The 26,622-nt window shown below is 38.1% G+C and overlaps 1 protein-coding gene across 2 annotated transcripts; it reads right to left on the reverse strand.

The window, feature by feature from the left end:
* LOC132109945 (lysozyme g-like) lies at positions 1–26,622 on the reverse strand. Of its 2 annotated transcripts, none has more exons than XM_059516428.1 (6): positions 26,582–26,622; positions 19,880–20,012; positions 19,633–19,716; positions 19,353–19,549; positions 523–667; positions 1–391 (listed from the first exon to the last, which is right to left on the reverse strand). In XM_059516428.1, exons 2-6 carry the CDS (start codon positions 19,881–19,883, stop codon positions 258–260), a joined length of 564 nt encoding a protein of 187 aa, XP_059372411.1. In that variant the 5' UTR covers positions 19,884–20,012; positions 26,582–26,622; the 3' UTR covers positions 1–257. The 2 variants fall into 2 exon arrangements, with proteins under 2 accessions (XP_059372411.1, XP_059372412.1); XM_059516429.1 differs by having other exon boundaries at positions 26,564–26,622.

The following is a 26,622-nucleotide window of genomic DNA, read 5'->3' on the forward strand; positions in this document are numbered from 1 at the left end:
TTTGAGTAAATAAATGAACTTTATTACTATCATTACAGGAAATTCACTGCAGCTCAGTAGTATCATTAATATTGTCATATTTTGAAATAATATTACCACTCGGATGGTTTGGAAAGATTATATTATCAATCTAATATCTATATAACTAAAGCATATTACTGCAATAGGCCTAATATTAAAAACGAAGACTTATAATCTTGAGTTGTTGTAGTCATTAAACTAATTGAAGGTTTTTAGACCTTCATAACTGCTGCTTTTCAATAACCCTGGCTTTTGAACCACTGTGCTCTGGCGACAACATCATTGGAGTAGTCTTTTCCAGTGGTTCTGTCATCGATTTCCTTATATGACCTGATGGCATTCACACCTCCATTGTATGCTGATATTCCCCCTGAAACAGACATTAAAATACAACTGAGACATGAAAATTAAGCGATAAACTTCGATTTGCCTTTATCTCTCTTTTTATGTTTTGTGCTATTTATGTTCTTTTTCTTATTGTAAATGTTATTGAAAATCCACCTTTAAAGCATTGCTCTTGGGACCACATGGGAAATTTTGCCTTCATTTCTTTAATGAAGCTAATGAGTATCTCTGTAGCTTGTGTGATATGCTCCTCACTGTCCCATGCAACGCGTGGATCTAGAGGGTGATAGCGTCTGTCAATCTAAAAGAAACACCATCGAAGAGGAGAATAATTAGACATTTTCAGAAATGTTTAAGGTACCATACTTATTTTTGTATACTTTGTAACTTCTCCTTGTTTTGCATGATACATCTGTGACAATTTCTAAATTGGAGTCAGCTTGAATTAATATCAAATCAAAATCAATTTTGCCACATCACCACAGTGCAGAAACAATTTCTGTACAGTATTGCTTTACCCTTAATGGAAAAATCCTCTTTTTGCTCCCTGAGATATGCACAGTAAACGCTGGGAGAAAATGAGGCTGGTTCGGTCACGTGTGAATGCAGAACAGGAAAGTGAGTCAAATTCACTTCCTGTGCAAACAGGTCCAGTTTTGCTTCAAATGCAGTCACATCATTCTAAACCATTGTAAGAATCTTTTGTTTCACTTAAAGATTACGATTTAGTGCATTTAGATGTTGTGTAAAAAGCTGCATTGTGCTTGAATGTTTTGTTTTTGAAGGTTGTCAATAAATTATGTCTGCCCTTCTCTTGCAAAAATATGCACACAACTGAAAGTAATTCCATGAAGCGACCAAAGAAGTTTCCGTGACTAATCCATTTGACCTCTGCATTCATTGCCAAGTCAGGATATGCACTTTCAAACTCATTGACCAGGGAACGGAACTGACTGTGTTTTAGAGCATGTGCAAGAATAAAATTTACTGTTCACAGTGTCCATTGTCTTTTTAAGCTCTCCACATTTAAGCTTGCTGCACAATTGCTCCTGATGCAGAATGCATTGGTTTGGCCCTTTAATGGGAGCAAGGTCAACATTTCCTTGACAATTTTTTTCCTTTTTAAGAAAATGCACCCACACTGCTAGTTGAGCAACATCTTTGCTGTCAGTAGATTCCTTCAGTGCTAAACAGAAGTTTTATGAACTTTCGATATCTTTTAGCAAAGAAAAGTCTGAAATCAATTCTACTCATCTGGTCACTGTTAAGTCAGACAACTGCAGCTTTGAGATTTGTCTAATGATGGCATCTTTGTTCTTAAAATCAAAAAACAGTGATTCTGCACACTCCTTCCTGAGGGCAACAGAGAGAGCAGTTTGTGGGACAAGTGGCTGGAGTCACTGATGATCCTCTGGACTTTCCTTATACACAGAATTGTGTAGACGTCCTGTAGGGAGGAAAGCTCACCTCCAACAATGTTGTGGGCAGTTCACAAAACCCTTTTCAGAGCCACGGTTGCCAGCGGTGCTGTTTCCAAAAGCAGGCAGTGATGCAGCCAGTCAGGATGCTCTCCACGTGCAGGTGTAGAATGGTCTGAGGATGCTGGGGCTCGTTCCAAACTTCCTCATCCGTCTCAAGAAGATGTCTCTAGAGACGTCACTTCCTGTTTGTTGCTGCATTGTATTGTGTCTGAGCTCCGTCACGTTATTTTTTTTATCGACTATCTTTATCTTAAAAAATCTATTTTATACAGCATCATTTTTGTTCCTATAATGTGTGAATATATCCTCTATCGTATTCTACAACAAAAACAGAGCGCCTCGTTATCACTAGTTTTATTTTGATTTCCAGTGTCCGCTATTTAGCTTATAGCCCATTAGCATCGACCGTGTGGTAGCCGCTAAACCCGGTTGCATTGCTAATCCTCTATTCACACACATTACCACTGCGTTACTTGCTTTAATGGCGGATGTATGTCTACCTTTGATTGCAGACGACGACTAAATTACTGAAAGAGTTGTTACCTGTAGCAGAAGAGCCACTTCTCAACATTATTATCTCGTCGTTATCTTTAGGTCACTTCCCAAAACCATTCAAGCCGGCGGTTATTAAGCCTCTTATTAAGAAACCACAATTAGATCCTAGTGAACTGGCAAATTATAGGCCCATTTCAAATCTTCCATTTATGTCTACAATTTTAGAAAAAGTTGTGTCTGCTCAATTGAGCTCCTTCCTGCAAAAAAAAAAGATCTGTATGAAGAATTTCATACAGATTTCAGTCAGGTTTCAGGCCCCACCATGGCACACAAACTGCACTTGTTAAAATTACAAATGACTTGCTTCTTGCGTCAGATCAAGGCTGCATTTCATTGCTTGTTTTACTTGATCTTAGTGCTTCGTTCGACACCATAGATCATGACATACTCATAGATCGATTACAAAAATATACAGGTATTCAAGGGCAGGCTCTACGGTGGTTTAGATCCTACCTGTCCAATCGTTACCATTTGGTTTATTTAAATGGGGAGTCCTTTCATTTATCACCAGTAAAATATGGAGTGCCACAAGGATCTGTCCTAGGTCCTCTTTTATTTTCAATATACGTGTTGCCCCTTGGTAATATTATTAGAAAATAAGGGATCAGGAACCCTATACCATAATGCCTGACGTACCTAAGATAGCTGGAATCCAAGGAAAGCATCTGCTCAAGCGGAGAGAACCCGGGAACCAGGAGCCGTCCGCACATTCAGACTGTAAAACTTGACAAAAGTGCTTGGTGAGGACCATCCTACTGCAGCACAAATATCATCCATTTAGGATCCACTTAGAAAAGCCTGCGATGAAGGCACTGCTCTAGTGGAATAAGCTCTAATTCCTAAGGGCGAAGTGAGTCCGCGCACCTCATAGGCTAAAGATATAGCTTCCACCAACCTATGAGACATGCGTTTCTTTGTGACAGCATGGCCTCTATTTTTATGTCCAAAACCGATGAACAGCTGGTCGGACTCACGCCATGGAGCTGTACGATCAACATAAATCCTCACCACTCTGACAGGACAAAGACTTAGATCTTATAGCTCGCCTCTGCAGGGGAGAAAGCTTCCAAGAACATTTGCTGAAAGCGAAAAGGGTTTGAGGCAACCTTAGGGACATAATTAGGCCTCGGTCGCAACAAAACTATCACAAACCCTGATGCAAAGTCCATGCACGAGGGCAAAACAGAAAGGGCCTGTAAATCCCCAACTCTCTTGAGGGGGGATATGCCACAAGAAGAACTGTCTTTAAAGTCAGGAATTTTTCCGATACAGTTTCCAAGGGCTCAAACGGATGCCCTAATAAACATAGCAAAACAACAGGAAAATTCCATGATGGAACTCACGCAGGGAAGAAAGGCCTCAGCCGTCACGAACCCTGCATAAAGCGAGAGACCAGTGGATGACGGCCCACTGAAGTACCATCTATATATATGTGGTTAGCTGAAATGGCAGCCATGTACACTTTAAGAGTGGCTGGTGTCACTCCATCTGAAAAATGGTCATGAAGAAACTCCAGTACTGTAGCAACGGAGCAGTAAACTGGATCCATGTTACGAATTCCGCACCAGGCAGTAAACAGTTTCCATTTGAAGGCATATAAACATCTGATAGACATTGTGCTCGACGCAAATAAGTCCACTTTCGCTTCTCCAAACACTCACCATATAAGGCTCACCATTTGGGGGTGCAACCTCCATTCCCCCTCCTCCAGGCTCTGTCTGGAGAGCAAATCCACTCTGAAGTTCAAGTGCCAGGGGACATGAACCACTCGGTTTGACAGAAATCTGTTCTGAGACCAAAGAAGAATATTCCTCACCAGCCTGCACAAGGGCGAGAGCGTAATCCTCATTGATGATTCCGATACGACACAACTGCTATGTTGTCTGACCTGATTAACAAATGACAGCCGATAAGCAGACTCAAGAAATATTGGAGAGAAAAATTGCCAGCAATTCCAACCTGTTTATATGCCAGCCGCGTTGTGTCACCATCCATACTCCGTGAGTTGGGCATTCCTGACAAACAAATCCCCAACCATCAAAGACGCATCCGTTGTGACAGTCTCGCGGCAAACACAAAACCCCAACCAAACTCCAGTTTGCAGGAATTTGGCTGACATCCAAAGTTTTATTGACATAACACACCTCTGTGTCACCGAAATCGTTTGATGCGGGAAACGACGGGGTGAATTACAGATGATGCTGCTGCCATTATACCCAAAAGTCTGAGGCACAAACTCACCATCACTGAGCGACCTGCTTTGAAGTGGCACAGTCATGACGTGAGAGACTGAACGTGCGGGAGAGACATCTTGCCGTCATCGCGTGATAGTCCAAGTCTATTCCCCAAAAGGTTATCTGCTGAGAGGGGATTAAAACACTCTTCTGGAAATTTGTACGTAAGCCCAGGCTGTTTAGATGATTCAGCACAAGATCCTGATGAGAGTGTGCTTGAGTCTGTGATTGTGCTAACACCAGCCAATTGTCCAGGTAATTTAATACACAAATGCCCTGGAGACGTAACGGGGCCAGAACTGCGTCCATGCATTTCGTAAATGTTTGAGGAGCCAAGGCAAAGCCGAAGGGAAGAACATGGTATTGATACGCTTTGCCCTCTAAAGCGAAACTGAGGAATTTCCTGTTCCTCTTGTTGATCTGAATATGAAAATATGTACCCTTCAGATCGATCGTGACAAACCAGTTGTTTGGTTGAATCTGAGACAGAATAGAATTTAGCATCAACATCTTGAGTCTGCTCATCCTGAGTGCAAGATTCAAACGGTGTAAATACAATATTGGTCGTAAACCGCCACCTTTTTTTGGTACAACAAAATAGCGGCTGTAAAAACCTAACTCTATCTGAGAGGGGTGTACTTATTTTATTGCCTCTTTGCTCAGCAGAACTGACATCTCCTGCTGCAGCACTGCGATTTCCTTTGGCTTCACAATCGTGTGAAGAATTACGCGTAACGGAGGTGGGCTTTTGCAAAACTGAATGGTGTATCCATGATGAATTGTGCGTAACACCCATTATGAAATTCCAGGCTTGTGTTCCCATGTGGCCCGGAAAAGCATTAGTGGTTTAAAAGCCTCCAGCTGCAGCGTTTCCATCTGCGTTAAAATATCTAACCACAGAAGGCTCACGCCATCCATAGGCAAGGGAAGCGCATGTGTCAAAGTCACTGCGTTGTTTTGTTTATAATCCTGAAGCGTGTCCACGGCAGGATTTAATCCAACAAGATGAACATCGGGCCCTGCCGCTAGTGAGAACATGGTAGCTGTGTGGGCCATCATAAACAGGCTGTCTTTGCCAGCCCCTTGGGCCATCCCTCGAACTCTGAAGGCTGGATTGCGCAGAGTGTCTGAGGGGGCGCTCGAAGTGGTAGCTCGATCCAATGCTGCTCAAGGCTTGAGGATGAGAGGCTTTTGCCATCAAGCTCAGGTCTAACCTTTTTCGCTGTTGCTGGCGAGCCGGTGGAAAAATTCTCGCCGCAGTTCTTTCACAGCCTCGGGTGTGATACCATCTCGCCTTTTAAGCAAGTAGGGGGCGAGACTTCCAAGCCGTGGCCGAATTAGGTGTGAGATGTTCGGCGAGAGTCTCTTTCACTGGTGGCATCGTGTATAGCCATGTTCTACCACGTCAGGAATGGTAGCAAAATCCACAGCCGCAGTGTTTGTAATGTGCGCCGAGTAAGGCTGTTTCCAGGACCTCGAAACCTCATGGTGGAGGTCCGGAAAAAAAAGGCAAAGGCCTACGGGGCTGTGCAGACATATGACTGTTTAGAAAATGGTTGTCCAGCTTAGATGAAGGTTGGGCCTCGGCCTTCTCAACCTCCCAATCCATGATGTAGTCTGACTCCAAGGCCGTGTTGGACAAAACGTCATCATCATGTGGCCAACAACCGAAGGAGATAGCATCATAGGCCACCGGGATGGGTTGTAGATCCTCGTTTGCAAAAACAACTGGTTCCACAAAGTTTTTGACTATTTCTTGCACTGGAGTCGGGGAGAGTGAGCAATGTGGAAAGAAGTCCAGCGCAACTCTGTCCTAGTAATCCATGTCGCACATGTCTCCCCAAGCCATTGCCTCGTGCTGTGCCTTGGCAACCACAGAAGCGACACTGTGGGGGTTGGATGCTGGGGCAACCTCAGAAAATACTTCTACTCTTGAGCGCAACACTTTAAGCTGCAGGCTATCACAGTAATGACAAGAAGAAATGCCACTGCCAATGTAAATGATGCAGGCCCAAACACACGGCTCCTTTCACTTCCCGAAAACTCATTGTGTCTGCGAAGAGGAGTTGAACACTGCTCGATGAAGAAATCACTGAGAACGTTAGATGCTTTTCTTAAGGCACAGAAAAATTTGCGTTCCTGAAGGAAATTAAATCTAAGTGAAATAGCGGCACTACTATGCATACTCATGCGTAGGGCAGTGCCAAGCACTATTTGGCCAATGATGTTGGCGGGATGGTACAGGGCTTCAGACATTCGTCAGGCCATCCTTAAAAATATTCTTGTTTGCCGTAACCTGACCGACCCTGTCAATTTAGGCCGAATTGAAAAAAAAATTTTTTCCTTTTAGTCCGACCGACTTGTCGATTGTAAATTTGCGTAAACACAGACCAATTTTTTTTTACTCTTCAAACAACTAATACAAAAGCAATAAAATTATATTAATTATATTTAAGTAAGTATTGTAAATATATAAATTGCCTAGGCCTACATACAAACGAAGACTATGTTCTTTCTTTTAAAAAAAAACCCTGTGACGTCATCTATGTTTACACGGATGTCACACTATGCAATGTGCGTTCGCTTCGTTTAATACTCTCATTCATTGTCAGAGTCAACGGTTCGCGCTTGGTAATGATGGCTGTGGCTGCAGTAAACAAAATGTTCGCGTCACTGTTCAAAGTCATACGGGTTCAGGCACCATAATAAATCTAAAAAATGTATTAAAACAGCTCGACACCGCTTTAACTTGGCACGAAGTTCTGGAAAAACTGTGCCCAGATCTTTTCCCATGCCTTCTCCCATCTAGTCTAAAACCGTGTCCATGTCGACTGTCATTTTATGTTCGAAAATCTATTGCACGAATCGATTGGACCAACCACAACACAAGTTTGGAAAACAAAAATAGGAAATTGATTTTAACGACCTTCTCTCGGAGCGCGTCCAGGTCTCGAAAATTCCCCAATAGTAATTCCAAATGGCCATAGCCTATGTTTCTCTATTCAAACATCAGCGGTCGAGTAAGTGCATTTATTTTGCGATCACAAATGCAAACAATACAGTTGAGATCTCACGACAGAACACAGACCGGCTGAACGACGCTTTCATTAGATCGCTCAATTCCAGCTTGTTAGTGTTTTCAGATTATCGTCGGCGGCTCTTCCGCAATGAGGAGTGAGCACGTGCGCATGGTTGCCAGATTGCTTAAAATAAGCAAACACCGGGAAGAAAATGTATCCTTGTAACAGTGGAGCTCTGATTGGGAGATTTAAACTCTTGTTATCTGGCAACCGCTATCATTAAAGCTCTCGTAGTAGAGGGGCGTAGAGCAGTCAGCAGTTACAGGTTCCTTTTTTGGACATTCGGCGCGTTCTTTTGGGAAAGTATGCTTGAATTTGAAATATTCGATATTCCCGATATATTCAAATTGTACATCGTCGTCAAAATTATTCCGATAGTATCGTTAATATTCGATATATCGCCCAGCCCTAAACTGAACCATTTCATCCTGTCAAAGAATTACTCAACCTCGAGCCAATAGCCTTCGATTATGAGATGTGACAGAGTATGTGATTTGTTGAATGTAGTGAATGAATACGCCCTTAATGAACGAGTTTCATATGAGTCTGAACAAGATTTAGAGATCTTATCGTTCGTGAACGAAATGACTGAACTGGTACACATGTCGTTCGTGCACGAGTTGAATGAGCTGATACATCTCGTTCGTGAATGAAATGACTGAACTTGCACACATGTCTTTCGTGCACGAGTTGAATGATACATCTCGTTCGTGAATGAAATGACTGAACTGATACACATGTCGTTCGTGAATGAAATGAACTGGTATAGCTTATCTCGTTCGTGAACGAAATGAATTGAGAGTAAACCTTGTTAGTCTGCCATTTAGCATGTCAATCTCGCAAAAATGCAAAGCGCAGTTAAGTACTGTACTGTACACATACGCTTGTTTTGATATTTAGCAACTCCACGTTTAATCCCCGATTTATGAATGTGAATGTATAATATACAAACTGTCTGACCAAACAATTAAAATGCTAATTAGGCAAGAAAACCTTGTGCTTTGTTCATCTGAACAACTTAATTAGACTTTATATATTGAATGCGATTATACACACATTTTAATAAAGCCAGATCAGTTTTTGTAACAATATGTTCGTTGACTTAAGACATAACACATAATACACTCTTTTTTTGCCATCTGTTGGCTTATTTTGTGTAATACGAAGAAATGGTCACTGAACAAATCAGTGAACGATTCTGAACGAATCATTTTGGTGAACGAACTGAAAATGAATGAATCTCTAGAAAGAATCATAATTTCCACCACTAGAAGATTGTCATTGAATTACGGCTTAGTGTAGTAAATGCCAACCAGTGTTGCCAAGTCTGTGGTTGTTTTTCACGTCCGCGGGTCGAAGCGACCCCAATACAAATAACGGGATATTTAGCACCTAAAATGCGAATTTTACCAAGGCAACCCTGCTAAAAAAACTGATATTGTAACCCCGGGAAGCAATTTTTATCGGGGAACCTCCTGGAAGCGCGATTGGACTAGTTTTGGACTAGTTTTGAGAAGCAACTGGGCAGGATTTGTTGTGAAAACCTGGCAACCCTGATCTGAACGCACGTGCTGGAGATATACTTCTAATTACAGGAGCGTCTTTACTGATGAGATGTGCATGAAAATCGCATTCGATTTTTTGCATAGCCCTACCTTATAATGCAATGCCACATACATTGTCACCGCATCTCATGCACCACTGATAAAGATCAAGTATACTTAGGCCGTCCGCACACTGTCTGCATTATGTCCTTTTCATCATCCGCGTGCGGGCATTTTTTGAGACCGCGCGGACGGTGAGCATACACTAGGTGAAAGATGAGACAGCAGCTACTGCGTGTCGAGCTCGTCCTCCTTTGAAAGTTGTGTAGACATGGCTGTGTGCGGCGAGATGGAATGGAACACGAACTGTGAAGTACCGGGGCTCATAAGCCAGCTTCCTTAATGCACACTTAAATTCGAATGCAACGTTTTTGCATTTGAATGTGGATTTTTATTTTAAATTCGACGAATATTCGAAATATGTGATTTTTTGTTGCTGTTGACATTTCTAATCGTAAACACAGCCATGTTGAAGCCTGCAGTAAATGTTTTGCATTATGGCAGTCCACTCTGCTTATTGTTTTTCGAAAATGTTGCACTCCTGTTTGTCATTGTACACGTAACTTCACACCAATAAATCATCAGAAATATTGGTCTTTACATTCGTCCTGCCTGTTGTCCATGGATTTACCTATATTTGGTGTTATTTGCCATATAAAACTTATTTAGACATGCAAAATCGATTTTTACAATCTATTCAATGAACACTTCTTACTCAAATCAAAAAGGAATTTTTTTTCACAAAAGTGACAACCCAAGAAAGCAAAGTAAATGGTCTCTCATTTGCAGGTTGCATTGATACCTAGTGGTGGATGCAAGTAAAACAGTACCTAATGTTTTTTCTTCTCACCTGAAATTCATGCAATAAACATGTTTTTGACAAAGATTTTAATTTGTTTGAGGTCTATATAGCCTGCATCAAAATGAGGTTTGCAATTATGCGCCCGAAGGCACGGTTTGAAGATCCAGTCAGTGACGTCACAATATGCTAATTTGTTTAAATTCATACCTACGTCATCACCATCACCAAAATTTTCCTTTTTTTTTTACATTGAAACTTGAAAAAAAAAAATAGACCGACCTACCGACCCTTTTTTTTTAAATTACTATTACTCCAAACCAAAATATTTTTAAGGATGGCCTCACACCAAGAGGGGTTCCCATATGGTGACGTCATCGCAGCATCGAAGTGATCTATGAAAGGGAACTGAAAAATAATAATTTTCCAATAATAAATAATTATTTTAATCTGGCAAAAAGGTAGAACTGCAGACCAGAGATCTACAAAATGGGGCGTGAACTCCAAAAGTGGGCAGAACTTCAAAAAAGGGGCAGAGTCTCTTTGCGCAAAGACTTTCACCATTGGCTCTGGCTTCAGGCTATTGTTATTGACTTATATTTCAAAATAAAACTTTACAAATAAAACATATATATGGAAATATTATATCGCGTTATGGCTTCGGCCATTAATCGGAACCAGACCATTTGTTTGTTTCAATGTAACGAAGTAAAAATACTTTGTTACAGTACTTACGTATTTTTTGGGAGCATCTGTACTTTACTTGAGTTTTTATTTTTCAGGCAACTTTTACTTTTACTCCACTAAATTTCCTAATTAAAATGTATACTTTTGTTCTGATATATTTCCTAAGTATATTCATTCCTTAGTCAGAAGAACACAGACTGCAGGAAAGCAGGTTTGACGAATCAGTTGTCTTGTGTTTGCAAGTTAGACTCCTAAAAAACACTTTTGCTCACGTGCAAACCAGTGCGCACCACGCACAATTGCGGATGATTTCATGACATTTCCCACTCAAGTCAAGGCAGGGGTGAACAATACAGCATCGTCTGCGATAATATGGTAAGTGTTGTTGTAATGATGTGCCACCAAATTTCACCAACCACACTCTAAAACTCTACTATTAAAACTCTAAATTCCAAGCATTCTAAATTGTAGATGGCAAAAAACTTTCTTTATGTTTTTTATATTTATGTAATTTCATGTAGGCCTAGTTAACTTAATCTATATCATACAAAGAGTACTTTTTTTCTGCAGATGCATGAACACATAAAATAATAATTTTATGCAAGTTCAGTAAAGTAATAAATGACTTACATTTTAGAAATAATATTGCTTGTTTTTTCTCAATTTTGCCAACAAAAATAGTTCCAACCAGATCAAAGTACTGTTTTGCATCTCTGAGCAATAGATGGTGTTTACTTATTGAACGAATAAGCTTTTTGAACTTTTGAGACTTTTTTCAAATGGAATTGCAAATTGTATTTTTTATCCATAAATTGTGACATAATCCAAATGCAATTGCAAATCTTGCATTACCATGTGCCAAATTTCAAATGAAAAAGCAAAGTCCATTTGCAAATGCATTTCTCATGTCTTACGAGCTATGAGCCTGTCATATTTAAATAGGAATATTAATTACCACATTTGCTTTGATTTCTCTCTCTGCACAGCGCATGTAAACTGCCAAAACTCAAAAGGAATCGTCTACACGGAAACCTTTCAATAAAGTGACAGGGGTGGGGCCATTTTGTTGGACGTGTTTGCATTGGGATGTGACGTCACTCACAGTCGACGGTAATAATTATTAATAGACGATTTTGCGGAAAGTTTTGAAAAATGGAAATAATCGGTGAAATTGTGGAGGACATTTTGACACTCACGCAGCAAGTTGACGACAGTTCATACGGTACAGATTTCCTTTTACTCAGAAGCCATTTGGTTTTGGACATGTTAAATGAGTTTTTGCACTTGACGAACAGCATCATCAGTAATGATGTCTTAGCCAATCTAAGTGAAGTGGCCGGTGTTCTGAAATTTTCGGCTTCTGAGATATGTGGTGTCACTGGGCGGATCATACATGATTATTCATGAGTTTCCTGTTTCGTGTTAAAGCAACTCTGAAAATATTAGTGCGTTGTCACCGGATCAAAAAGAGGCAATTGATATAATATTTAGTTTCATTGTAATGGCTGTATATACACACATTTCCCTGAACTAAGTACAGTTCTGCTGCTATTATTATGTTTAAATGAAAAACAAAAGGAGGCAGTGGTATTTGATATCCTATTTCGTTTTATTGTAAATATACAGAGAGGAAAATTGCAGTAGTCAAGGTGAGCTGACTGATGTTATCAAGTACGCTGCTGTTTGTTGAATTACCGGATTTGCGTCGTCGCGGACATCACACTCCTGAGTCGAATGCACAAAGTCCGAACTGCAAGGATAACCAAAATCAGCGTGCTTTTTGTGAAGTGACATTCAGCCAAGTATGGTGACCCATACTCAGAATTTGTTGTCTGCATTTAACCCATCCAAAGTGCACACACACAGAGCAGTGAACACACACACATACTGTGAACACACACCCGGAGCAGTGGGCACCCATTTTTGCTGCGGCGCCCGGGGAGCAGTTGGCGGTTCGATGCTTTGCTCAAGGGCACCTAAGTCGTGGTATTGCCAGCCCAAGATTCGAACCCACAACCCTAGGGTTAGGGGTCAAACTCTCTAACCACTAAGCCACGACTTTTGTATTGAGAAACGAGCGCAGACCTATGTCATCAGACTATTTGCCTAATCTTCCTGAGCAGGATATACAATCTTGTTTTGACCTCACTGATTGGAGTGTTTTGAAGCTGCTACCACCAATCTGGACTAACTCACAGAGACTGTAACATCCTATATTAGTTTCTGTGAGGATATATGCATTCCTACCAGGACTTATTTAACATTCAACAATGATAAGCCATGGTTTACAGTAAAACTCAGACATCTTCGTCAGGCCAAAGAGAATGCCTACAGAAATGGGGACAGGGTCTTGTAAAATCAGGCCAGGAACACACTGAACAAAGAGATTAGAGTGGCTAAAAAGACCTACGCTAAAAAGTTTGAAGACCAGTTTACTTCCAACGACTCAACTTCAGTTTGGAGAGGACTGAGAGCCATCACTAACTACAAGACACCATCCCCTTGCACTGAGGCTAATCAACAACTTGCTAACGACCTGAATGAGTTTTATTGTAGATTTGAAACCCCCAACACCCATTCTGACCATCTCCCGACTCATCGTTAACACCTCCTGCAATCCACCTCTCCATACCTCCTGCTCTTCAAATCTGTGAAGATGATGTGCGCCAGGTCTTCAAGAAGAACAAAAGAAGAAAAGCACCAGGCCCAGGTGGCGTTACACCAGCCTATCTGAAAATCTGTGCTGACCAGCTGGCCCCCATCTTTTCACAGATCTTCAACAGATCCCTGTAGTTGTGTGAAGTGCCTTCCTGCTTCAAACGCTCCACCATAATCAAACCCATTCCAAATAAAACCCAAGATAAGAGGACTTAACGAATACAGACCTGTGGCTCTAATGTCTGTCGTCATGAAGTCGTTTGAAAAACTGGTTCTGGCTTATCTGAAGGACATCACTGGACCCTTACTGGACCCCCTGCAGTTTGCTTACCGAGCAAACAGGTCCGTGGATGATGCAATCAACATGGGATTGCACTTCATCCTGCAACATCTGGACAAAACAGGGACTTATGTGAGAATCCTGTTTGTGGACTTTAGTTCAGCTTTCAACACCATCATCCCAACAGCCCTTCAGACCAAACTGACCCAGCTCTCTGTTTCTAGCTCTATCTGTCAGTGGATCACCAGCTTTCTGACAGATAGGCAACAGTTAGTGAGACTGGGGAAATTCATGTCAAACAGCTGCTCCACCAACACTGGTGCCCCTCAGGGATGTGTTCTCTCCCCTCTGCTCTTCTCCCTGTACACCAACGACTGCACCTCTAAAGACCCCTCTGTCAAGCTCCTGAAGTTTGCAGATGACACTACAGTCATCGGCCTGCTTTAAGTCTGCTTACAGACAAGAGGTAGAGCAGCTGGCTATCTGGTGCAGTCTTAACAACCTGGAGCTGAACACGCACAAAACAGTGGAGATGATCGTGGACTTTAGGAGAAACCCCCCTGCACTTTCCCCACTCACCATCATGAACAGCACTGTGACTGCAGTGGAGTCATTCAGATTCCTGGGAACCATCATCTCTCAGGACCTGAAGTGGGACAATCACATTGACTCCATTGTGAAAAAGGCCCAACAAAGTTTGTACTTCCTTCGCCAGCTGAGGAAGTTAAACCTGCCACAGGAGCTGCTGAAACAGTTCTACTCAGCCATCATTGAGTCTGTACTGTGTACTTCAATAACTGTCTGGTTTGGTTCAGCAACAAAATCAGACATCAGAAGAATACAGAGAACAGTTCAGACTGCTGAAAGGATTATTGGTGCTCCCCTGCCCACCCTTCAAGAACTCTATACATCCAGAGTGAGGAAAAGGGCTCAGAAAATCACTCTAAATCCCTCACATCCCCATCCCAAGTTACCCCATCTTTGAACTTTGAACCATCTGACCGGCGCCTCAGAGCCGCAAATACCAAAACAGTCAGGCACAAGAACAGTTTCTTCCCCCAGGCAATCTACCTCATGAACAGTTAAATGTTCCCCACTTATGCTTATGCAATAAAAATGTGCAATATCCTTATATTTATTTGTTACCCCTCCATCCTAGTACATCCCTGCATCTTACTCAATCCTTTTGCATTATAATTTATAGCACAATTGTTTATACACTTATTTATTTGACTATTTTTTATTTATTTTTTGTCTGTGTGTTGTTGTCTATGTGTACTGGAAGCTTATGTCACTAAAACAAATTCCTTGTATGCGTAAGCATACTTGGCAATAAAGCTCTTTCTGATTCTGATTTCTGATTCTGATTCTTTAGACTGCGGTGGAAACACAGAAGGCAACAGGTCTGGGGGAGAAATATTTACTGGGGAAAAAAGTTCCTGGTACAATTGTTCTGGGTAATTTCTATGGAAACGCAGCATTAGATTGGCAAAGACATCATTACTGATGATGCTGTTCATCAAGCCCACAAACTCATTTAACCTGTCCAAAACCAAATGGCTTCTGAGTAAAAGTAAATCTGTACCGTATGAACTGTTGTCAACTTGCTGCGCGAGTGTCAAAATGTCCTCCACAATTTCACCGATTACTTCCATTTTTCAAAACATTCCGCAAAATCGTTTATTAATAATTGTTTATTACCATCGACTGTGAGTGACGTCACTTCCCAATGCAAACACGCCCAATAAATAGTTGTAAGACATGAGAAATGCATTTGCAAATGGACTTTGCTTTTTCATTTGAAATTTGGCACTCACTGTGCGTTCGCGAAAGTGAAAATGCAAACGGTAATGCAAGATTTGGAATTGCATTTGGATTAAGTCACAATTTATGCGTCCACATTTAGAAAACGCAAATGAAAATACAATTTGCAATTCCATTTGAAAAAAGTCCGGGAAATCCTTCCATAGTTTTAATTTCACATTTTTCATGTTTTAAATTATTTCAAATATCAGTTTTCAATGTTTTATGTTAAAAACAAAACTTGAGGTCCATTTATACATCTGTATCTGCAGTATAAATGCACCCATATCCCCTCTGAGATACATAAACTGTGTAAATACATGCTATTTCAGTTGCAGATTCCAAAAATGTATATATGTATATATATGCGCTTCTTTTCCATTTTGCATTTACTTGTACTTTTTCTTTCAATACTTAAGTACATTTAGGATGTAAAAAAATACTTTTTGTACTTAAGTACAATAAATATCACATCTTTTAAGACTTTTACTCAAGTTATATTCCAAATGGTGGCTTCAACTTCTACCGAAGTCATTATCTGGTAAGATATGATTTTCAGGTACTTTATAGGTACGTTATAAACTACACCAAGTATTCAGGACAGTCATAAAGCATGCAAATGGGGTGTCACTGGGACGAAGAAACACTTTCCCGCTGAAACTATATGCCTTGTGTTTGGTCAATCTAACCAAAATGGGTGTAAGGAAACCAGATAAAACCTACTCCACACCCAAAAAGTGTCTTCTATTAACGTGCGGTTCTCTGGAGACACCCAGCATCTTGTAAACCTCACGACTCCCCTTCCGGGGGAGTCTGATCTTCTGGCAGATTTTTTAACAACTTTGTTGATACACTTCGGAGCAGTCAACCCATGCATGAAATTAAAAAGCTTTTACTCCTAACAGTAATCTACGCATTATACATGAACCAGGACACTTTACTCAACAACTACCACTTGTTAACTATTTAGAATAGCTTCAATGCTTTGACCCCTTTTAATTAAGGTGATGTGATTCTTTGATGGTTCTTAACAGATTGTGATTAGCTGATGAGTACTACTAATACTACTATCATGCTCTGCTCTCTTGCGTGAAAGTTCTACCTCTCTCTACAGTGCACGGGCTCTCTCTCTCAATCTCTCTCTCTCTCTCTCTCTCTCTCTCTCTCTCTCTCTATCCATGCTTTCCTTATGTTGAAAACTATGTTTAATGTGAGTAAGTTTGTGTCAAGCATGTTGCATGTTCCCCTTTAGTGTGGTTTCATAAACATCCATATGAGTTCACACTTGGTTGTCTGTGTTTGCTGCTCACATGACCAGGTCACTTTAACGTTTTGTAACATTTTCTGGAAGCAATGTATTAGTAGTAAGATAATTTTTTATGACCAGATAAATAATTTTTCTTAGGGTCTATAGACATTTAACAATCTCCGTCCTGCAGACAAACAAATCATATTATTGTTCTCTTAATGTTACAATGCTACAAGTAATTCCTGAAGATGAATATGAATAATAATAACAACCCATTATGATTAATTATGTTCATCTCACTTTGAGGTAATTTGCTATAGAAATTGTGGAGAATGCGGGCAACATTTTAAACCTAGTTCTGTGATCAGACTCAGTAACTGTGGTGTGTTTCTTATGCATGTTCATTCAAACCAAGATTACTATACACGCCCATGCTCCGAGCCTTTACAGTTCTCTCACTGAGAAACCAGCTAATGTTAAAGGGTTAGTTCACCCAAATAGCAAATTTATGTAATTAATAACTTACCCTGATGTTGTTTCAAACCCATAAAACCTCCGTTTATCTTTGGAACACAGTTTAAGATATTTTAGATTTAGTCCGAGAGCTCTCATTCCCTCCATTGAAGCTGTGTGTACGGTATACTGTCCATGTCCAGAAAGGTAAGAAAACATCATCAAAGTAGTCCATGTGACATCAGAGGGTCGGTTAGAATTTTTTGAAGCATCGAAAATACATTTTGGTCCAAAAATAGCAAAAATGACGACTTTATTCAGCATTGTCTTCTCTTCCGTGTCTGTTGTGAGAGAGAGTTCAAAACAAAGCAGCTGGATATCCGGTTCGCGAACGAATCATTCAGTTCACCAAATCGAACTGAATCGTTTTAAACAGTTCGCATCTCTAATACGCATTAATCCACAAATGACTTAAGCTGTTAACTTTTTTTTAATGTGGCTGACACTCCCTCTGAGTTCAAACAAACCAATATCCCGGAGTAATGCATGCACTCAAACAGTACACTGACTGAACTGCTGTGAAGAGAGAACTGAAGATGAACACCGAGCCGAGTGAAGGAAAAATTACAACAATAGAATTTCTGCCTGTTAATTGAAACATTTCAAGGTAAGTAACCTATTTAAATTAATGATACATAAGTTTTCAATTTTACTTAGACCTATGACTTCCAAAAATTATGAAAAAAAGACAAATGAGGTGAAATAAGTGTATTGCCGCATTCCGTCCAACAAAGCTTCCTTTCATTTACAGTGTACTTTTGTTCCTCCCTACAAGTCCAAATCAGTTAAAGGGTAAAGGGTGGTAAAGTTTACTCACATTAGCCACAAATATTGCCACAAATTTTCTGGAGGGAGTGAAAACTGGTTTAGTCTGTCTCTTAGTGCAAATGATAGTAGATCCCGACAAAGACTGTAAAAATGTAAACTGTAAGCTTAGTTTTTTTTTAACTTTTGCTTTTTCTGTACTTTTGTCATTTAAAGGCATTCGTGCAGAAATTGTCTTTAAAACCCTTCATGCCATCTGCACCATACCACACAAATGGAAAAATGGTGTGCACATCATACACGGAAATGAAGCGGTCCTTCATTGACATTCAACCTGTAAGTAAAGGCAACACTTAAAATTACAGTGCCCTGTGTAGTCAAGTCACCTATATTTATTTTGTATAATACACACGTTGTACAATACAAATCGTTCCAAGAAGATATTTTGGGAAAAAAAATGACAGAATTAAAAATCTCCCAAAATACAAATAATAAGTGTCGGGTGAACTGGGTGAAGAATAGAGTGAACTTTATAGTTAATTACACTATGTATATCTGATATGAATAAAAAGCATCTGCAAATTAAATTTGAATGGATTCCATAGACATATGCGTGTATTTTTTCAAACTCTAAATGTATTGTTTTACTAGTATTTATGTATATTTAAATGTCTGAATCCTAAAAAATGCATTGCGTGGTTAATAACTCTGCATAGTTGTAATAATATGAAAAGAGCAGTGCATGTCTTTCTCTCTGGCTCAGCACCAGCCAACGTACGAAAACGCAGTTTGAATTTGGCAGTTATGTGACGTCACCGAATGTTCTAAATCCCATATGTAGGACCATACTCTCAGGGACACGGAAACAAAAAATCCCATATGTGGGACATGGGTCAACATGGGTCAATGTCTGTTTACATCATGAACTGAATTTTACTGTACATTTCTGCCATATGTACATCAATTTAACATTTCGATTGACCACTGACAAGATACTACTAAATATTGTAGAAATATAATTTTCTCATGATTAGTATCGTGAAAAGCACTATACTAATAAACTTGAATTGAATTGAACATTTAATTGATCTAAACAGTCCTGTGGTATTGCGTCCGATTGGTCCGGCAAGAGTGGAATTGTCCTGAGGTAAGGTGCTTTCCGTTTCAAGTTCTGCTTATAAGCAGGCAGGAGCAGAACAGATTATTTTCAATATCTGATTTTTTTTTTTTAAGTATTATTTTATAGTGAAAAAAAGTAGATCTGTTCGTTTAACCAACCTGCATGAGGCCAAAGGCATAGCCATGATCACCCCATCCTTCCTCCAGGACGTTTCCGGCTCTGGTCTCTCTGGATATGATGGCAGCAATCACAGCTGGGTCCATCTGCTTTGCTCTAGCAACTTTGGTGATCATACGCTTGTAGTTCTTCATTCGGTCCAGATCAGTCTCAGCCAGTTTTTCAGAGGCTTTAACACCTTTTCAAGATTAAATCATTGTTATAATTGTATTACACATTGCTATATATTGCTATAATATGAATGCAGTCATGCTTTCTCACCATCTACGTTTAATCTGTCTTGATTAGCTGTTTCCTGTGATGCACCGGTGGTGTCTATTTTCATGATGTTTCCATAAATGCATGCTAAAAAACATGGAAAATAAACATGGAAGTTAGTAAATTATTGTCTACAGAATATTTATACAGCATTACACTATCACATATTACTCCAAATTTTTCAGATAATATCATAGAAAAACAGTCAGCACCTGATGTATTAATTTATATAACTTAATATATAACTTACCCATGATGTTTACTTGGGACTGCTGTGAAAGAGCAATTCTGAATGACAAGCCTTCAAAATCAGGACCTGATTATACAGAATATGATCACAGAAGGAGTGGTTTCTTTTTTGTTTTTCCCAGAAGTTCTTCCAACTATAGTGAGCAGAAATAAAAAACCACTTTGATGAATATTAAAAAATGTGAAATCTTATCACTTGTACCAGTGTAAATGCATACCAGATTTAAACTTTTCTGATCAAATGGTTGTAGGACTTTTAGTTATGGGCCCCAATAGCCAACATTTTATAAAAAATGACAGAATTTGAATCTCTGAATAGAAGTAGCCTACTGTTCCCCCTATATATTGTATTTGAAACAAGTATTTTATTTATTTATATGAGGCATTACAAACATTTTGTAATATACTGAAATTATAAATACAATATTTTCAAATAGATAAATAATTTTATGAATTATTTTATTCTAGTCTATATGCATAGGCAGTGGGTGAACCAACTAAAAAGGTTAATATAGTGTAATGTTAGTTTAACCTGTTAACTATAATCGGTTATTATCTGTGAGCCATAATAGGTTGAGTTTAATCAACAGTTTTCATTTAATTTTAACTTTATTCGACAGAACCGTTATACAGTTAGTCCACACTTTTAATCTATTTTTCACTTTCACTTTATTCGAGAAAGCCCTAATGCAATTTGTACACACTTTTTATTTTCACTTTATTCAAGACAGCCTTAATACAACTTGTCCAAACTTCTCATTAAATTTTATCTTAACATTATTCGAAACATCCGTAATAGACTTGATTTCGTTTATTCAGGGACAGGCGGAAAGTGGAAAACCAAAACCCTATGGAAGTAGCCTACTACGCACATCATAAATGACAGTAGAGGCTCAGGCTACAGAAAGCGAGCAAAGAAGAACATTATGACAGTTTAGCGCGAGTTCAAGCATTCTCAGAAAACTCCCCTTATAGGCTTAATCAAAGAAAATAGGAAATTAATCTCTTACTTAGATCGTACATAGATCTGCAACCAGTCATGCAGTGAACTGATCATTCAGGAACAGCGGGACTTTCGCTATCGCGAAACGAGTCACCCATATCAGGAGGCTGTTTATTTGAGCGCTCATGACCGGCGTATGGCAAGCCGTGTTAACATTTAATCTATAAACTGCACTGCATCTAATTTAACGTTACTAGTACTTATTTTATAGATACTAGTATCTTTTCGAATAAGTAATAGTACTTCTTCATCAACTAATAATTGCTTTTTTTTTTGCTACTACTTATTCTTTAGCTACTAGTCTTTGTAAAGTTACTAGTAGCCTACTTATTCATTAGATAATAATATTTATTCTTTAGCTACTAGTATCTTTTGTAAAGTAGTACTTATTTATTAGATACTAGTGCTTATTTATTAGGTACTAATATTTATTCTTTAGATACTAGTACTTATTGATTAAATACTAGTACTTATTTATTAGATACTAGTAGTAAATTCAATAGTGACTAGTAACTTTTATATTGTTACTAGTAACAAATTAATTTTTTTTTGCTATTGACTTCTATGGGGATCCATCATTGAGATATCAACTATTCAGTTTTGACTAGTATGTATTCCACTTCATTGGGTACTAGTATGCATTTTTTAGATGACCCTCTGATGTCAAAAGGACTACTTTGATGATGTTTTTCTTACCTTTCTGGACATGGACAGTAGACCGTACATACGTTTTCAATGGAGGGACAGAAAGCTCTCAGACTAAATCTAAAATATCTTAAACTGTGTGCCGAAGATGAATGGAGGTCTTATGGGTTTGGAACGACATGAGGGTGAGTCATTAATGACATAATTTTCATTTTTCTGTGAAAATAATATTAAGCTTTCTAAAAGATGTATACTCTCCATTCCTTTTCTCTAAATTATAGAAATATAGGGAATTAATTTTCCCCTTCCCCTTCTTCGTAATGTAATAAATGCTCCTTTTGCTATACAAATCCATTAACAAATTAGGATTCCTGTCAGTAATGTTACAAACAGATTTAATAATTTCCTCTTCTTTTGATTGATTTAATTTTGCAACTTCTTTGCCTTTTTTTAAAAAAATTATGTATTATTTTTTAATCCAATGTTTAAAACTATCTATTTCCATTAGTCTATTATTGAGTTTCCAATAAATCTTCAAGTCTTTAAAAGAAGTTTGATTATTCCATTTAATGAGAAGATAAATCATTTTGTCATCAGACAATATTGATGGTTCAATGGACACTTTGTTAGTATTTTGTTCTAATGAATTAGAAATTAACCAAAAGGTCTATTCTTGGCTGTTTAGATTTATCTCTATTACTCCATGTGTACTCTATCATAAGTGGATGTTTATTTCTCCATATGTCAATTATCCCTAAGTTTTCACAAAATTTAGATAGCTCTGAATTAGATGTAGAAGGTTTAATTGGAATAGGAATTCTATCTATTTTAGGATCTGGGACAATATTAAAGTCCCCACCTAGAATAATTGCAATATGATGAAATCTTTCTCTTACCTAATTAATCTAATTTTCAATATCAGAGAACAAATCAACATTGTATATATTTTTTTTTACTTGAGGCATATACAGTACCTAACAAAAAAAATTTCCCATCCAAGGATACTGTTAGAATTATCCACCTACCACCATTTTGGTATTACCAATTTTACCTTTAAATGAACCCTTTAAAATCACAACTCCTGCTGAATGATTACTTCCAAAAGAATGCCAAACTTCACTGCCCCATTGTGCCTTCCAAAAAAATCACATTTGAAGAACAAGCATGGGTCTCTTGTAACAAATAAAAATCTACATTATATCTCGAATACCCCTGACATTAAAATAATAAAACGATAATTACATGAACTTCTAACAATTACAGAAAAAGAGAGAAAGAGAAAACTCTTAAAAGCTAAGGTATGTAACTCAAAGGGTGCATAGTTCCTATTTATTAACAATACAACCTGGGAGATTAGTGATCGTTTATATATCACAGGCTTCAAATCGGAATAGATTTTTTTTTATGTGCACACTGATCAAATAATGAAATTGAAAGTGAAAAGTGAAAGTGACATATATATTATCGAGTTTCTAACTGTTTGCACATAATAACCACTCTCCTACAGTGTTTCTTCATTTGTTTTTAGCAGTAGAATTAATATTTACCCATTTATGGATAAATAAAGAAATAAACCGCTGTGCTGTGTTGCTCATATTTATCACAAAAAAAAAAAAAAACACTGTGCACAAAACGGGTTGCCTTTGGATGAGTATCCAAACCAAACGTTGTCCTGCTCGGCTTCACAGTTGCCAAGTGAAAGAAGTCATTTTATAATGACAGGACACACATTCATACAACACAAACACTTTATTCAAAAGGAAGAGCTGCTCCTTCCGTGCGTCATTACATTATTTCTGCGTCCTTGCACATGTGCAGTCCATTTAGTTTCATGGTTCAATCTATTATTTTTTATTATTCGAGTACTCATTATTGCTCACAAAATCCTAATTTGAGTAAAAATAGCTAAAATAATTACAAACTTTGAGGTAAACATTTGCAATTCTTTACGTTCTTCCCCAGGGTAAAGAAGCGTGCATTTTTTATTTTAATGCAGCTATATTTATTATTATATTTATTCTTAAATACTCAGTTTTGTATATTATAGTGAAATAGAGTTATTACAAAAGTAATATTCCTTATTTTGTTTAATGTTTTTATTCATAAATAATAACCATACTCATTATTAGTTTTATTGATGTATATAAAAACTAAATTTTTGGCCAAATTGTGCAGCCCTACAAGAACCTCAAACCTGAATATAAATATTTATCTATTTATTTCTTTTAATTAATACCTTTTGGCTTTTTTTTTTTTTTTTTTTAAATAAGAAAATGTTTGTCTGAAAACCACTAGTTTGGATTTTGGGTGCTCTGTACAAAAGGTTAATGTAAAAACATTCATTGTCTGCAGCACCAGTGTCTCCTGTACAGAAAATTAATGTAAAAACATTCAGTGTCTGCAGCACCAGTGTTCCCTGTACAGAACAGTAATGTAAAAACATTCAGTGTGTGCAGCACCCGTGTGTCCTGTACAGATAATTAGTGTAAAAACATTCCGTGTCTGCAGCACCAGTGTGTCCTGTACAGAAAATTAGAGTAAAAACATTCAGTGTCTGCAGCACCAGCGTGTCCTGTACAGGACTTTGATGTAAAAACATTCAGTGTCTGCAGCACCAACAACATAAAGCCCTGGTATGATATTTATTGTTTTTACTGGAGGAAAATTAGAAATATAACAGCTAATAAAATTGGTCTTATCTCCATCCTGCCACCAGAGGTCACTCAAAGACCAACAAACACATTAGGCTACTAGGTTTACGAAATCATAGTGTTTAAGTAAAACTGACAAAAATATGTTTTCTATGTGCTTGTGTACAAATAATTGTTTCTTTTCTATTTGGTTTTCTCAAAAAAGTACATCCATCTCCTTGTTTCAGTTTAATCTCTCTCGTATATGTGGCTGGCTCCATAATATTTAACATACAATTACCATACTGGGCAGAAATGCTAATTTAAAAAGTACTAGAATCTATTAAGTTCAGGATATCTCAGGTCTAAAGTTACTAGTAATTAAAAATAAGTACTACTTCTATTTTTTTTTGTTAACAAGAAGAGTATAATTAAATAGTAGTCAAAAGACACTAATACCTAAAGAAAAAACAATACTACCTAATGAATAAGTACTAGTACTTAATGGAAAAGAGACTAGTATCTAAAAAATAAATACTAGTAACATGAAAAAAGATACTAGTACAGTTTATAGATTAAATGTCAGAACTGCTTTCCATAACCAGGCAAGCATAGAATGTCCCTGAACAGATTAACGCCCACTTTTAGGGGAAAACCAGTGTTGCCAGTTTACCAATTTGGTTGCTAGATTTAGCAACTTTTTAGACTACCCTAACATTTTTTTTTCTTCAAAAAGTACCTAGCAGCTAATTTAACTATTTAAAAAAAAAATAGTTTTTGCTAACTTTTAACAATTTTTGTAAAGTGACTCAAATGATAAAAACAGGCACATATTTTCAACTATATTACACAAAAAGATTAAACCACTGAACAGCTTGCCAGCCAAGCAGCACATCAACCTGAAGAGAGCTGGAGAAAGATGCAGTACAAACATCAAATGTGCATTAAGTTGCTAGTTCCAACTGGTCAATAATATACAGTATGCACATATTTATTTTTAGCTTATATACAGGTGCTGGTCATATAATTAGAATATCATAAAAAAATGATTTATTTCACTAATTCCATTCAAAAAGTGAAACTTGTATATTATATTAATTCATTACACACAGACTGATACAATTCAAATGTTTATTTCTTTTAATTTTGATGTTTATAACTGTTTATAACCAAATTCAGTATCTCAGAAAATTAGAATATTGTGAAAAGGTTCAATATTGAAGACACCTGGTGCCACACTCTAATCAGCTAATTAACTCAAACAATTGAATTAACTTAAATTTTGCATTTTCTTTGGATATCAGGGTCCCAGAGTCTGGAGGAAGAGAGGAGAGGCACACAATCCACGTTGCTTGAGGTCCAGTGTAAAGTTTCCACAGTCAGTGATGGTTTGTGGTGCCATGTCATTTGCTGGTGTTGATCCACTGTGTTTTCTGAGGTCCAAGGTCAACGCAGCTGTATACCAGGAAGTTTTAGAGCACTTCATGCTTCCTGCTGCTGACCAACTTTATGGAGATGCAGATTTCATTTTCCAACAAGACTTGGCACCTGCACACAGTGCCAAAGCTTCCAGTACCTGGTTTAGGGACCATGGTATCTCTGTTCTTAATTGGCCAGCAAACTCGCCTGACCTTAACCCCATAGAAAATCTATGAGGTATTGTGAAGAGGAAGATGTGATATTCCAGACCCAACAATGCAGAAGAGCTGAAGGCCACTATCAGAGCATCCTGAGCTCACATAACACCTGAGCAGTGCCACAGACTGATCGGCTCCATGCCACGCCACATTGCTGCAGTAATTCAGACAAAAGGAGCCCCAACTAAGTATTGAGTGCTGTACATGCTCATACTTTTCATTTTTATACTTTTCAGCTGGCCAATATTTCTAAAAGTCCTTTCTTTGTATTGGTCTTAATATTCTAATTTTCTGAGATACTGAATTTGGGATTTTCCTTAGTTGTCAGTTATAATCATCAAAATTAAAATAAATATACATTTGAAATATATCAGTCTCTGTGTAATGAATGAATATAATATAAAAGTTTCACTTTTTGAATGGAATTAATGAAATAAATCAACTTTTTGATGATATTGTAATTATATGACCAGCACCTGTAAATAACTGTTGTTCAGTTAGGTACACTGTCAAAGGTTAACCTGGTAACTCAATAAACTTGGACTTACAAACATACACCCATTTCACTGATACTGGGCATTGGCAGCATTATTAACATTGGTGTACACCTCAGGAAAGTGTTATGGAGTTGTTGTTTTGTTTAGTCTAAAGTTTGTTACTGCTGTGTTTTGTTATAGTTTTAAACTTTTGATAGTTTTCCTTAAAGTTTGCTATTATTTTTCTAAAAATAACAGAATGCCAGAACACATAATAATTCATATGATAATTACCTTTCCTTTTCCACAAACCTTTTTTGCAGTTAAACTTCCTGGTTCACACTCTGTACAAC

This window comes from Carassius carassius, chromosome 29, assembly GCF_963082965.1.
Source record: "Carassius carassius chromosome 29, fCarCar2.1, whole genome shotgun sequence".
Classification (NCBI taxonomy): Eukaryota; Metazoa; Chordata; class Actinopteri; order Cypriniformes; family Cyprinidae; genus Carassius; species Carassius carassius.